At 41.0% G+C, this 15,581-nt stretch overlaps 1 protein-coding gene across 3 annotated transcripts in view; it reads left to right on the top strand.

Annotated features, from left to right (window-relative positions):
- dennd2b (DENN domain containing 2B) overlaps positions 1–15,581 on the top strand; it is a 521,499-nt gene that overhangs the window by 256,838 nt on the left and 249,080 nt on the right. For all 3 annotated transcript variants that reach the window (XM_041196869.1, XM_041196870.1, XM_041196868.1), the window contains one exon: positions 10,139–10,243. In XM_041196869.1, coding sequence (XP_041052803.1) covers positions 10,170–10,243 — 74 coding nt within the window. In that variant the 5' untranslated portion in view covers positions 10,139–10,169. The remainder of the gene's footprint in view (positions 1–10,138; positions 10,244–15,581) is intronic.

Genomic DNA, 15,581 nt, shown 5'->3' with positions numbered 1-15,581 from the left:
CCGGGATCTTCCGGTTCCAGTCTGGAAAATTCAACCAGGGAAAGGTCCATTGCCTTTGGGGCGGGGGCAGGGTCGGGGGGCGGGGGGGGGGTGGATTCCTGGCCAATGGGTGGAATTTTAACCATGGGGTGCCATTCCTGACAGTAGAACAGGAAGTGGGGGGCACTTCCACTCTCTTACCTTTATCTGGTTCCCACATGATGTCTTTTGCTCCAAAAGGGGCCCTTGTGGAATTGGTGACCTTATTGGGGCTTTCAGAGTAACTTAGGCCAGTTCTCAGCCGCTATGGCTTTTTAGGATGTTAAGGGAAGAATTTCCCAGCAAAGTCTGACACACTGCTTTGATATGGGGTCCGGTAGATAGAAAGTCCATGAACAGCCTTCGGCTGGAATTTAAAGGGCAGCTCTTAAAAGGATAGTATATTGAAGGAACTGGGCCCCACCTACATTTTGGGTGCCCCAGACAAAAATCTGGCTTTTCAGCCTTTCCAGTCATAGGAGCTCTGGGGCCAATGACCCTATTGAGCTGCTTCAATCAGTTAATTAGCACCCCCCCAGGCTTTAAGGGTTTCCTTCTTAAGAGAGAGACAAAGTAACAGGGGAGCTTTTGCTGTTTCAGCCACAAAGTCATCACTGGCCTGCTCCAGACTTTTGTTATCACTGTGTGGGAAAAAGAAAATATTTCAGTTGCCAGGACTCTCCACTCCTCCCCCCACCTTACCATATTAGACACATAAAAAGAAATGCATTTGTAATAATAGATCACTATGGGCAGAATTTTCGGGTCGGTGAGCAGGATCAGGGCCCGCTCGCCGATGTGTAAAATGACGCGTGGTGATGTCGGCCAGGAGTCGCGACGTTACTGCGCGCCATTTAGATTTTCAGTTCGGCGGGCGTGCTGTCAACTCGGCTGTGCGCCCGCCGAACTATCAAAGGCCTATTAAGGGCATTTAAAAACTAATTAAACCAATAAACTGAGCTGACCGCCCAACCTTACGGTTGGCAGGCAGGCAAAGAGACCAGGCAGCCTTTGCATTTTTCATGGAACCTCATCCACAGGTGGGATGAGGTTTCATGAAGTATTTATAAATGGATAAAAAAATTTTTAAGAATTCATTAACATGTCCCAGCCCATGTGACACTGTCACATGAGGGGACATGTCTCAAAATTTTTTCTTTCTTTTATACAGCTTTTTAAAAAGCTTAAACTAATCTGCCTGAGGCACCTGTGTGTGTGAAAGAGCGCAGGCCCCAACTCAGGGAATTCCCCCCCCTCCCCTGCCCATACAGGAAGCACTCAGCTTCTGGGCGAGCATCATGATAGCTGATCAGGTTCATGCCCGCCCCCGCAAAACCCCCCTGACGGGGGGAAATTTCTCCCCTATAGATTACACCACTTTTTAAATCATTTGTTACAATGTATGACGCATGTCTTTTAAAATGTACTATAAAAACATTTAGAACATGCTCCTATGTTCTGTTGACCTTTCTAGCTCCAAGGCCTGTTTAGCGTCACTGGGGAGTTTCCAGACAAGGGCCTGAATTTTTCGCTCATCGGGTGCGCACGATCAGTGGGCCGAGGAGCGGACAGGAAATGGGCCCCTGGCCGCAATTTCATGCTGGATAATTAATGGCAGACCAGCGTGAAACACGCACTGAGAAAGGCTCAGCACTGCCGGTGAGGGCAGGAAGAAGGCGGGCACCAATGTCACCGCGGGTGCTGGTGAGTGCTTCCAGTGAGCACCCTGAAGGCAGAAAGCTGCTTCAGGGGAGCTGCAGACCTCCACAGAATAAACAAAACAACAAAAATGCTGCAAAAGATGTACATGCATCACAATCAAGCACCTAAAAGCATACCTCATAAAAAACAGTACCCAGATATCTCTTTCTATTTTATTTCCCCACGGAGATTTCATCCTGCCCTGGATCGAGGCTTGAGTAAAAATGTAAAGGCCGATTGGCCTGTCCGCCAACTGTAAAAGTGGACATGCCATGAAAAATCGCTTTCAGTTGCCTCCATAATAGGTTTAATTGCCTGTTTAATTGTCGCTGGGTGGCTTCCAACTGTCTTGCCGTGTGCGCGCACTGAGCGAGATAACGTGCAAGTGCGCGATGATGTTGGGACGCTCACCCAATGTCACCTCGTGCTATTTCACAGCTGGACATGCCACAGGGCGTATAAACCTGGCCCAACTGTGTTCCTGGAGTAGGTTGCAAAAGCATATCTGAAATATTTCACTTAATGTCTGAAACATTGGCACAAACACAGATGCAATTTCTGTTGTAACTTGAATATTTACCATTTAAATTTTTTTTGGCTTAAGTTTAAAATAAGTAGAGAAAAGATATTTGGAATAAAGCGAGGTCGGTTTTCCCATTCTGACATTTGGCTATATTGGACTGCCTCATGTGGAAATACAAACTTTCCTCCACCATTTGCATTCCACTCCCAAACTAGTCTACAGATTGGGAGTTTCAAGACAGTAGACATTTGCATGAACGTACAAAAATACAAATTAGGAGCAGGAGAAGGCCACTTGGCCCCTCGAGTAGACTCCACCATTCAATAAAATCATGGCTGATCTGATCAACTCCACATTTCCACCTACCTCCACCCACCTACCTTTCACCCCTTGCTGATCAAGAATATATCAGGCTCTGCCTTAAAAATATTCAAAGACTCTGCTTTCACTGCCTTTTGAGGAAGAGAGTTCCAAAGACTCACGACCCACTGCGAGAGAAAATTTCTCCTCACCGCCATCTTAAATGGGCGACCCCTTATTTTTAAACAATGACCCCCTACTTCTAGATTCTCCCAGAAGAGGAAACGTCCTCTCCACATCCACCCTGTCAAGACCCCTCAGGCTCTTATATGTTTTAATTAAGTCGCCTCTTACTCTTCTAAACAGGTGTGAACAGGTGTGTGGTACTGGAAGATCACCTCTCTGCAGTTGTGAGGAGACTGGTATTATAGCTCAAGTTGTTCATTTGAAGGAGTTCAATAGACAACTGCTCTAACTTTTAGCCCACTCTACTAAATTTTTAGTTCTGTGGATCATTTGTGTGCTATTGATGAGGAAAAATATGGCTTGATAAATGATATTTAATGTTGTATGAATCTTAGACACCAACAATATTTATATGGACTAGCCATATAAATACTGTGGCTACAAGAGAAGGTCAGAGGCTAGGAGTCGTTCATCAAGTAACTCACCTCCTGACTCCCCAAAACCTGTCCACCATCTACAAGGCACAAGCCAGGAGTGTGATGGAATACTCTCCATTTGCCTGGTTGAGTGCAGCTTCCACAACACTCAAGAAGCTTGACACCATCCAGGACAAAGCAGCCCACTTGATTGGCACCACATCCACCACCGACGCACAGTAGCAGCAGATGCACTGCAGGAATTCACCAAGGCTCCTTTGACAGCACCTTCCAAACCCACGACCACTATCATCTAGAAGGACAAGGGCAGCAGATAGTTGGGAATATCACCACCTGGAAGTTCCCCTCCAAGTCACTCACCATCCTGACTTCGAAATACATCGCTGTTTTTTCACTGTCGCTGGGTCAAAATCCTGGAACTCCCTCCCTAACAGCACTGTGGGTGTACCTACACCACATGGACTGCAGCGGTTCAAGAAGGCAGCTCACCACCACCTTCTCAAGGACAACTAGGGATGGGCAATAAATGCTGGCCCAGCCAGCAAAGCCCACATCCTGTGAATTAATTTAAAAAAACAGATTTTAACTGACTAAATATTTACTCCTGAAGACCTTACCAGTGTTAAAACCCAAACAGCCAGGTGGCAAAGGATAGAATACAGAAGCCTAGTCTTTATTAACTTACAAACTAAGCACAGGTGAGTCCCCAATTAATATCCACCACCTGAACTCAATTAACGCTCAGTTGATATACAATTAACAGCCAAGCATGCTGCTAATCATTTTCACTGCTATACGTTGTTGATATGTATTAAATATCCACAAATTATACCAAAGAAAGAACCCTCAGTTGCCGTCACTGTGAATATAAATGTGAGCCAACAACTAATTTTGGAGTTTTATGTCACCTGGTACACCTTGGTTTGCATAAAATTCCTTTGCAGGATATTTGAACACCATAGTTACCCTTGTGAAATGGCTGATGACTGTGTCAAAATAGCACTGAAAGGTGTCTTATACAAACATGGTAAACACTGCGCCTAGAGAACATTGAAGTCCATGAGTGAGAGAAAGTGGATTATTTAAGCTTTTTTATGTAGCCTTCAAGCTCCGTCAGTCATACTATTAAACTGTAATCTGAAGCATTAAAAAAAATCAGCATTTCAGCAGTGTACTATTTTGCACAGCAGCAACATACTTTATTATATGTGACCCAAGGAATAATTGCTGCTCTGATGAATGCTGAAAGTGTTTTGGGGAGCTTTTCAGCTTCAGGGATCTCAGAAACTTTACACTTGTGTTATCTTATGTGCTGAAGGATAGCAGAAAATGCACTGTTCAGTTGAAGGGAATTAGAATAGCTTCAGATTCTGGTGAAAGAAAGTTAAAGAAAAGCAAAATGTTACCAGAAATATAAAAAAAAAAGCTCAGTCCAGATCTAAAATCTAGTTCTGCCAAGAGGAGGTTATGGGACATAATATGTGCACTGTTATGAAACAGGGAACTGACATGCATTAAGAAAATGTTTCAAAATATTGTCATCAAATGAGATGTGTCTTGCATTAATGTAACCCATAGGCCCAATAAATGTGCTGTTTGCAATCCTCAAACACATTGCTGTGAAAAGGGTGATGAAGGTATTACCTCTTATGAATACAGTATAGTGCCTGTCACTCGTTTGATATGTTTGTGCATTGCAGACTAACTGATGTGACTCATGTACCTGGGGTGGCTTGGTAGAGTTTCTAATATGAAAACTTGATGAAATAAAAGCAAAATACTGTGGATGTTGAAATCTTAATGCTTCGGTAATCCTGACCTCTATAGGAAGGTCCATCCTTGCTCAGATGTTGATTGCAGGTCATCCTGCAGCAGATCTGTGTAACAGCCTATTTTGTGAAATGGAGGTGGCAAAGAAAAGCCTATACATGTGTAGGTACATATGGAGAGATATACAAACATGGTTTCCCGGGTAATGAAGGGTAAAGGTTCAACAGACCAAGTGTCATTGCAGCTGCGTTGGGCGCTCCTTGTGAACTCCTCTTGCTTATCTCAATCATGTTTGGAGCTCAGCAAGGAGTGCTCATGTTCACTACCTTCTTTTGTGACTTTTAAATGGCAGCAGAAACCAGGAATCCTGAAAGACAACGTTATTCAGGGGGGAAAAAAAAACAAAATGCAAAAATAGCACCATTCTCATCAAGACAACGAATGATTGAGGTAAGTTGTAGCAAGATTGCCCCAGTCATTACATAATAAGCTGTTGTGTTGCAGAATGCACTGTCTGAAAGAAGCAGATTCAGTAATCACTGCCAAAAGAGAACTGAATAAATGCTTGAAGGGGAAGAATTTGCAGGGCTATGGGGAAAGATCAGGGAAATGACACTCATTGGACAGATCTTTCAAATAGCTGGCTGTGGCTCATGGGGCTGCAAGACCCCCTTCTGTGCTGTATTGTTCTATAATAAGTGAAAAACACAGATTTCATACTGCTAAGACAGTCACATACCTCTGTTCACAAAACGTTTCCAATAAACTGCTCAATTCTTGTACTTGTTATTCATGATGCCAAACAGCATTGAATACACTCTCATCCAATGTATGTTGTTTCATATACACTATTCAACAAGAGAAGACATATTAGTACATCAGGTTATCTCAGTGTTGATTTTAGATTGTATGTTACTGTTTCATCAGTCTAAGTTGTCAAGCTCATATCTACCACTGTACTGTCATACTGGTGAGGGGAGCAGTTGCTTCGGTAGAATTACTTTCAGATAACCCATCACTTAAATTCATATTGTAAGAGTGATGTTTTCAATAGTTTTTAACTTTGTGTCCAAAGATAAGATATTTCTTGAACATATGCAAAGGATAAAGTTGTACAAATTATAATTAATTTGCTGTTTGATTTGTTCCAATGTCCCCATTCCAAACTCAGTTTTATACTTACTGACACCATCCCTCTTGTTGGCAACACTCTGAGATTAAGCCAGTTTGTTGGCAACTTTGGCATCACATCTGATCCCAAGATGAACTTCTGACCTCATTTGTGCCATCATTAAGACTGCCTATTTTCACTCCATAAGATCACTCAATTTCACCTTTTTCTTAGATCACCTACTGCTGAAACCTTCTTTCATGGTCTGTTAACTGTAGACTTAAGTGTTTCAATGCACTCCTGGCTGGTCTCTCACAGTCTACCCTCCGTAAGCTTGAGGTCTTACAAATCTCTGCCGCTTGTGTCTCAACTTGCAGCATGTCCTGTTCCCCAGCACCCTTGTGCTCGCTGACCTGCATAGGCCAAGCAACGTCTTGATTTTAAAATTCTCATCTTTGTTTTCAAATCCATCTATGGCTTTGCAGCTCCCTATCTCTGTAACTTCCTCCAGCTCCACAACCCTCCGAAATATCTGCATACCTCTAATTTTGGCCTCTTGTGTATTCCCAATTATAATTACTCCACCAATGGTGGTTGTGCCTTTGGAATTCCCTGCCTACACCTCTCAGCCTCGCTATCTCACTTTCTTCCTTTAAGACACTCCTTAAAACAAACCTCTTTTACCAACCTTTTGATCATCTGACCCAATATCTTGTTATGTGATTTGGTATCATACTTTGTTTTATTGCCAAAAAAAGAGACATGCTGTTGAAGCTTTTCATCTTGTACTCGTCAGGACAGATTGGCAAGAATACCAATTGGAAAGGGAACAATAATTTATACTGCATAACGAGAGAGTGCTGATTGGTTGGCAAATGGACTTTGAGTCCTGGTGCATTCGCTATGGTAACACCTCTACCTAACAGGGTCCACTTGTCAACCAATCAGCACTCTCTTCTCAATCAGTATAAATTGTTGTTCCCTTTACAGTTGGTTCCTTTTACAACTACATTTTTATAGTTGGATTTGGGGTGGATTTTCATTTTCAGAAGAATGATCTTTGATCTCGTGATTTGCCTCTATTTTCTCAGTTGTTTTTCCTCCTCTCCCCAGTTTCTCACTGATTGAGACTTGGTGATTGAACAAGGAGATCAAATAAATCCAGATAAAATATTACACAAAGGTTTAACTTGGTGCTGAATTATCATGGGCCTGAATTTTTTGATTGTTGGGCGCGCACAGTCGGCAGGCCTGGGAGCGGACAGGAAACAGGCATCTGACCGCGATTTCATGCTGGCTGGCCAATTAACAGCCAGCCAGCATGAAATGTGCGCTGAGAAAGGCTCAGCACTGCTGGTGGGGGCAGGAAGAGGGTGGGCACTGACGTCACCACGGGTGCTGGTGAGCGCTTCCAGTGAGCTCTCTGAAGGCAGACAGCTGCCTCAGGGAGCTGCAGACCTCCACAGAATAAGTGAACTAACAAAAATGCTACAAAATATGTCCATGCAGCACAATCAAGCATCTGGAAGCATATCTTATAAAAAACCAGTACCCAGATATCTCTATTTTATTTCCCCACGGAGATTTCATCACGCCCTGGATCGAGGTTTGAGCAAAAATGTAAAGGCCGCCTGGCTGATTGGCCTGTCTGTCAACCGTAAAAGTGGATGGGCCATGAGAAATCGCTTTCAATTATCGCCTTAATCAGCTTAATTGTTGGCGGGCGCTTTTCCGACTGCTGTGCAAGCCCACTGAGCAAGATAGTGGGCAATGACGTTGGGATGCTCGCCAAACTTAATCTTGTGCTATTTTGCAGCTGGACTGGTCAGCTGCATGCCCGCCCGTGGGTCGTAAAATTCTGGCCATGGTTCATGGATTAATGACAATGCAAAAATCCTGTGGCTTGCATGCACCTCTTTGTGGGGGTTTTGAGTCATTTTTTAAAATAAATCCAATCCCCTTTGCTTTTCTCAAAAAATTATCAATAATATAACCTACTTTTTTACAAATACTATTTTCCTCCAGAAGACCAGCTGAGAATCAGTGAAACTCATTTGAATGAAGGCCCTTAGGCATGAACCCATGACCATAGAATTAGAATCCATTTTCTTAACAAATTGGTCACAGGAAATGTGTAGATTTCCAACAGCTACAGATTTACCTGTATCCAAGTGGGTGTTCTAAAGTTGGCTTAATTCATGAAAGAATGACAGCCCCTTAGAGCTGTTTGCATTTTTGTAAAGTTCTAAACAAAATACAATACTTGTTTTAGAAGGCATTCTTGAGATAATGCTAGTCAGTTGATGAGTGATAGAAAGAAATTGCTTTGAACTGATGCTGTAGTGTAAACTCCCCTGTTTCTAAATATGAGAGAGTATAAAGCAGTGTGTTGGTGTTTCAACACAATGGGAAGAATTTTCCCCCGTCAGGGGGAAAGTGCAGGAGCGGGTGTGTGCAGGCATGCCTCCGATCGGCGCCCCCGATTGGGGGTGCGCCGCCATATTACGTACTCTATGAAGTGCTATGCGCCCCCTGTGTGGGCGGGGGGGGAGTGATTCCCTCAGCTGGGAGTGTGCTCTTTCGCGCATGTGCATGAAAGAGTGCACTCATCTCCCTGAGGCTAAGTGCAGCCTCAGGGAGATCGGCGCCAAATTCAAAAATGGCCAGTGCACAAAATTAAAATTTCCCTGACTTCCCCTCATGTAACACTGTCACATGAGTTGGGACATGTCCATCACTTTCATTCAAACTTTTATTAAATTTTTAAAAACCTACCTCCCGGGGATGAGGTTTCCTGTTTTTTGTGAAGCCGGCCAGGGCTCCCGGCACCTTAAGGTTGGACGGACAGGTCCATTAACTAGTTCAATTACTTTTTAAAACAAAAACAAAAAGAGAATTACCTGGAAAAACTCAGCAGGTCTGGCAGCATCGGCGGAGAAGAAAAGAGTTGACGTTTCGAGTCCTCATGACCCTTCGACAGAACTTGAGTTCGAGTCCAAGAAAGAGTTGAAATATAAGCTGGTTATATTTCAACTCTTTCTTGGACTCGAACTCAAGTTCTGTCGAAGGGTCATGAGGACTCGAAACGTCAACTCTTTTCTTCTCCGCCGATGCTGCCAGACCTGCTGAGTTTTTCCAGGTAATTCTCTTTTTGTTTTTGTTTTGGATTTCCAGCATCCGCAGTTTTTTTGTTTTTATCAATTACTTTTTAAATGGCCTCAATAGGCGTCGGCGAGCAGGCCCTGCCCCCCATTCGCCAACCTCAATATCCTGGCCATTGTGTCACAGGTAGTAGGTTACGATTTCAGGCCAACAACTTCCACATGGAGAAGAGCTCATTTTATTTGTGCAGGTGAATTGAGTCCAAGCAGACACCATTGGAGAAAAGAGAAGGACCAATGAGGGATTCATCCCAGACCATTCATTTCATATTGTATGAATCAATAACACGTAATAAAAGGGGTTTCTTGGTCAGGCATTAGAGCAAGTTAAGTGTTAAGCACTAAATAGTGAGGAACTTTAAAAAATTCAACTGCACATTTATTTTGCTTCTGTGCATTTGATGCAATTGATTGAATGTTGCTTTGAACTTCTGAGTTACAATTGCTTCAGACTGTGGTTGCAACATTCTGTCTCTATCAACCTTGGAGATCAGTTTACCAAACACACACTTAGCAATGGCAGGTTCGTTGCATGGAGAAAGTAATCAATAGGTCAGCTGTGAAATCTTTTCAGCCTCCACAGATCCCTTTACAAATATATTCACTATGGGTAGTTACCAAATTTTGTCTGGTTACACTCCTGTGAAGCGACGTGGCATGTATTACCATTTTGAAGGTGCTGTACAAATTCTAGTTGTTTTTGGTTTTTGTTTGAAATATTAATGCAGCTAACAGCAATTCTTATGTACCAATTGTCATTCAATATATTTACATGCATGGTCATAATTTCTAGCTGATGGAAGATGATTTGTCAAATGGGACAATTTTATCTCCATCACAACAAACAGGTTTCAATTTAGTGACTCATGTTGGTGATGATCCTTTATTATCCAGTGAGTTTAGGTTAATGAAATGTCACTTTCCTCTGCAGGTGACCAGGGATACTGAGGGGATTGGTAAGGATGACTGCCAACAAGAATGCCAGCGCCAATCACACAGCTGGAGCAACTAAAGCAGCTCGTGACACAAGCACCAGGTGGGTGATGTGTTCCAGACTGTTACCTCAGCTTGTTAAATTTCCTTACCTTGAGCTCCTTATTCAATCCCCTAAGGGAAAGTTCTGCAAAGTTTTGCACTGCACCTGCAAAATGCTCCAGGGAACTGCCAGAATACCTGTCTGACTTTACAGCCTATATTCTTTGTACTTGATTAGTTGCTTGCCATAGCATTGTATTTTCATGACCCCAGTAGCTCAGGACCATGGCCATTTTGCAGGTGGGATCTAATGATACCCCAATAAAAGTTAACTTGAACATGTAACATTTTCTGAAAACGGCATCAGGTTGGAAATGGCACTGTAATCACCATCTGAATAAATATAGACACAAAATACAAACACAGGGAGGCAAGGTCCAAAACTACAAGAACAGCCAGTACTATGAAAACTGCAAATTCCAGAGTAGCCACAACAAAATGAAATATAAAGAGACAAAGTGATAATTGAAGAAGAATTATCAGAGCTTTCCTTGCAATGCAGAAAATAAGACAGATAGTATACAACAGCAGTGACCTTACTGTAAATTGCCCGTGCAAATCAGCCATATGCAAAACTGGCTACATAACAGCAGGTTTTTTTGATACAAGTCAGAAAATAAATGATTGATAAAGTAGGGTAGAATTCTTCACCTACGTATAGGGTTGCCACCTGCCTGGACTTCAGTGAGCTGCATGTAAATTTCTAAAATATGTATCACACAGTGTCTTATTTTGAAAAATAAATCAATTTTTGACACTTGCTTCTCTGTTTTAGATTTTAACAAATTTCAGTGGCAGCAAAGTAAATCTTAGACTACAAGCCATGACCCTTAGTTCTACCCTCATCCTGTTCACTGTTTACTCTTTACCTGGCAATCTCTGCATTAAAGAGGACGTTGTTAGTTTCGAATATGGCAGAAGCCACTGAAGTTTAAAAACAAAAGCTGCTTGATAAATCTATAGAGGAACCGCAAACTGAGAAAATAAACCAATAGAAACAGGTGATGACCTATCAGAGACATTAAGGTTGGCATATACTCCTGCAATTTCTGATCAAATTACTTTGGGTTACCATTAAGTTAAAGTCTGGAATGAGGGAAGTAAAAGAAAGACACAGGACAGCGTGAAGAGAGAACAACGGCACTAAAGGTAAAAAAACTAGGGACATAGGTTTATGGAATACCCAACACATAAGACACAATAGCAGAACATAGCTATCGAATGTGCTCAGACCAAAACATAAACAAGCATTTAAGGATCAGAGAAATATTTAATTTTCGCAGGAAGCCAAAACAGTGACCAACTGGAAAAAAAAGACAAACTAATCTATTTATGTAGGAAGAAGCAGACCAAAATGGTAGAAATGTGGAGAATAATGCCCTTGGTTGCACAGACAGAACAGACTCATCAAAAGTAACAGTGGATCTCAAACAGTTAATAATTTATCATGTGAACCTTGAGATGAGATAAAAGTTGAGAACAGTTTATTGTTTCTTCTTAGAATACATACAATGAGGTTCAGGCGATTGGTCTTACCCTATTTGAACCCCCTTCTCTAAACAGCTGCAGTCATGGTAGTTGATGTGAATGCCTGTGCACAATATGTAGTTGACACGTGATAATTAGGGGAACGGAATTATTGTAGCAAGTGATTTGTTAATGTACATCTGCTCAGAAGCAGGAATTTTCACTGCCTCGGGGACTTCTTGTGTGAAATTGCAGTATTCAGGCAGAAAATTGAGTTACATACAGTTAAGTGTAGAAATATGCAGGTTTTGTTGTGCTATACCAAATTACTCGCATAGTGATAATTTCCACACGGGGAGACTAACAATGGTAACACAATTGCTGCAAGTTTAATGCTTGGTATTAACACATGGTTACCAGAAAAGATGCAATCAGTGTAAAATAATAAGCAAAAACAGAATTACCTGGAAAAAATCAGCAGGTCTGGCAGCATCGGCGGAGAAGAAAAGAGTTGACCTTTCGAGTCCTCATGACCCTTCGACCGAACTGTCGAAGGGTCATGAGGACTCGAAAGGTCAACTCTTTTCTTCTCCGCCGATGCTGCCAGACCTGCTGAGTTTTTCCAGGTAATTCTTTTTTTGTTTTGGATTTCCAGCATCTGCAGTTTTTTTGTTTTTATAAAATAATAAACTGTTAGGGTATATTGCAATGGTAACCTGAATAAGGCAGCGTAGGCAGTTCCTTTTAAACAATCGATCATAAAATAGATATATCAGTATGTGCAAGTTAACACAGAGATAAAAACAAAAAAACTGCGGATGCTGGAAATCCAAAACAAAAACAGAATTACCTGGAAAAACTCAGCAGGTCTGGCAGCATCGGCAGAGAAGAAAAGAGTTGACGTTTCGAGTCCTCATGACCCTTCGACAGAAAGGTAATTCTGTTTTTGTTGTGCAAGTTAACAAACATTTAACAGGAAAGTTCATTTCATTCCACCAAATGATACTAGACAAAGATTTTCTCATAAAGCAATATACTCTGCAGAAGACCTTAAGACATATATTGCTGAAAAAGAGAGAATTTGCATATTATAGAGGTCTTTCTAGCATGATGTATCTAAGTGCTTCACAGACAATTAATTACTTTTGAAGTGTAGTCACTGTTGTTAGTAGCCAAAGCATCCAATTTGCATTTAATGTTCCTCAACTAGCAAATGAGGTAAAGGACTAGGTAATTTGTTTTGGTGGCATTGGTTGATCCGGATAGCAAAACAAATGCCCTGTTTGTTTTTAAACAGAATATTTTATACCTGTTTGAACACGGGTGAACATGGTTTTCACATCTCAATTTCAAGGTAGCATCCCGGAGAAAACAACGTTTCCTCACTATTGAGCTGTAGTGTTCAAACCCTGCAGTAGGTCTTGAATCCATGACACTCAAACTCAAGACGTAAGAATGCTAGCATTGAGCCAAGCTGCCATCTAAACTGAATTGAAAGGTCAAGTCCCATAGTGGAGGACACGACCAAAGTTGAAAAGGGTGGGAAAGATTAAAGTTGAAGACCATTTAGTGTGTCTTAGAATGCATACAGTGAGATTCAGATTCAGCCTTACTCTTTTTTTGAAGTCTTTCAATCTAAAATCCTTCATTGAAAATATTACAAAAAAGCAGATATTCACAAATCAGTCTATAATATTTAAATTAATTTTCAAATTGTTTTAAGTGGCCCAAAGGAAAACTCCAAGTCAGCCAATGATTGGTACCTGATGGTTTAACCTTGTTCCCGGTGACTTGTTGGCTGAATGTGTATTTAATATTCCATTAATATTAGTTAGAGGTTAATTGATTCAATGATTGAAAATATCTGTTTAAATCTGTGACCCAAATTTAAATTTAAGGCAATCCTCTCCTTGGCTATAAGGATCTGATATGATATTATCCATAACATACAGTTAAATGGCCAGTCATCGTTAGAAGCACCAAGGTGTGGTTAATGTGCAGAATTGTGAAAAATGCTTTTTTGATCCTCAGATTAATACTGGTACAGAATAAAGAGAAGTTTTTCCACTTATCTAGGTCTGTTGAGTTGAACAATCCATTCTATAGCATTGCAGAATTAACAACCCAAACCTTAATGGACACAAAAAAATCACTAAAAAGATTCTGGGGCTCCAATTCTTGACTGAGGGATGGTGATCCTTGCGATTCAGCTGTACAACAGTCAAGTGTTGGTATGTGTCCTGTGATTCAGAATAATTTATTTCTATACTAACTTTTTTGATACAGTGTGGCAATCATCCATTATCACTTAAGCAGAGCTTAATTTAGGTTACTGTCTTTTGTATTGTTCAAATCACACCATTTAAACTGGTGCATCTTAATGTCATCTGATATATTGCATTTTTTTTTAAAACAGGATTTATACCAAACACAGATCAGTGTGTGTGAATTCAGTACATTGACCCAACTCAGAAAGGGCATTCCATTTATTTCTAAAAGATGAATTAACTTTAAGGACCTGTGTTGTCAGGAATGCCTTACTCATGAGGAAGAAATTGTCCTTGAGAAACATCCAGGATGTAAGGTCACAACTGCTTATGGAAATACCTGTTGCAACCATGAGGGTAGAGCCAGCCATATTCTGATTGTAAGATCATTTTGGCTGGTTTCAGCAATGGAAACTTATTCCAAATACTTTCTGAAAGAATGTTGTGCTACTGAAGATATTCACAACATTGTTTGTTGTAAAATGGAGATGAACTCAAGTTGTCTGGCCGCAGCATTGTGATTACTACAGGCAGCCAAAAACTTGGATTCTGAATGCTTGTCAAGGACTTCAGAGGTCCATGTAAGCTTCCCAAAATCTGATCTTTATTGGCTAAGTATACCCTTGTTTTGTGTTTCCCCAGCAACTTTTTGTATTGGTAAAACTTGAGACTCCTCATTTTGGTTCCTACTTTGATAGTCAGTCTTTTTAGTACATATGTAACCATTACGAATGTTTAGCTGTTACAACCCTGAATAAAGACACTGCTTCCTGTGTCAAAGTATTTTTCACTGATCTAAGGCACATTTGCATCACTATCTTGCATGAATTAAAACTTTGCTCGGACCCAGAAATAAAACAAAATCTATAGCAGATATTGGGAACCTTAAATAATGAGATGGTAATTCAATTGAAGGTTCAAATGCTGCCATAGGATCTGAGATTATAACCTTTGACTTACTGAGATACCGGTCATGTTTCTCTTTTTTCTCCCTGACTCCCCCTGCACACCCCACAACATATAATAGCGCAAATTTAAATTTTTACTGCAAACCAGTTTTCTTAATTTTGTGGGTGGTGTGGCTGGATTCCCACCACCATCAAAGGAATACATGCTGGGAGACAATTATTGTCAGAATTGACTCAAACGTTGATGATAAGGTGTGTGTTGTAGGACTTTTATGTGCCAGCGCACTGACCATTTGTAAAAGTTGAGACATTCTCCCAAAAGCTGAAAACAAGCAGGTACATGAGCTTTGGAATATAAAGCAGTAGTTATACCGACCATTCCTTTACTTATATCAGGTAAATAAACATAAGTATATGAAAGGCTGGAGGAAAAAATCCAAATGGTGAAACCATGAGATCGCAGTTGCGTTTCTTGGGAGTACTTTAACATGCGCCCTGGAAAAATTTTAAACTTTTACATTTAAATTGAGGCATTCTGATTAACTTCAACAACTTTTGCATTCGCAATTGTTTGTTTTTATTGATTTAAATTAAAAGAAATCAAAATGACACAGATTTTGAACTTATCAAACCAGCCATTACTTACTCAGTAGGAACCTCAGCCATTAGACTTGTATGCTGAAATGCTATCACCCCA

The sequence above is a fragment of the Carcharodon carcharias genome, chromosome 10 (assembly GCF_017639515.1).
Source record: "Carcharodon carcharias isolate sCarCar2 chromosome 10, sCarCar2.pri, whole genome shotgun sequence".
Lineage (NCBI taxonomy): Eukaryota > Metazoa > Chordata > Chondrichthyes > Lamniformes > Lamnidae > Carcharodon > Carcharodon carcharias.
The sequence above is the reverse complement of the archived record's forward strand: the minus strand, read 5'-3'. Positions and strand labels throughout refer to the sequence as shown.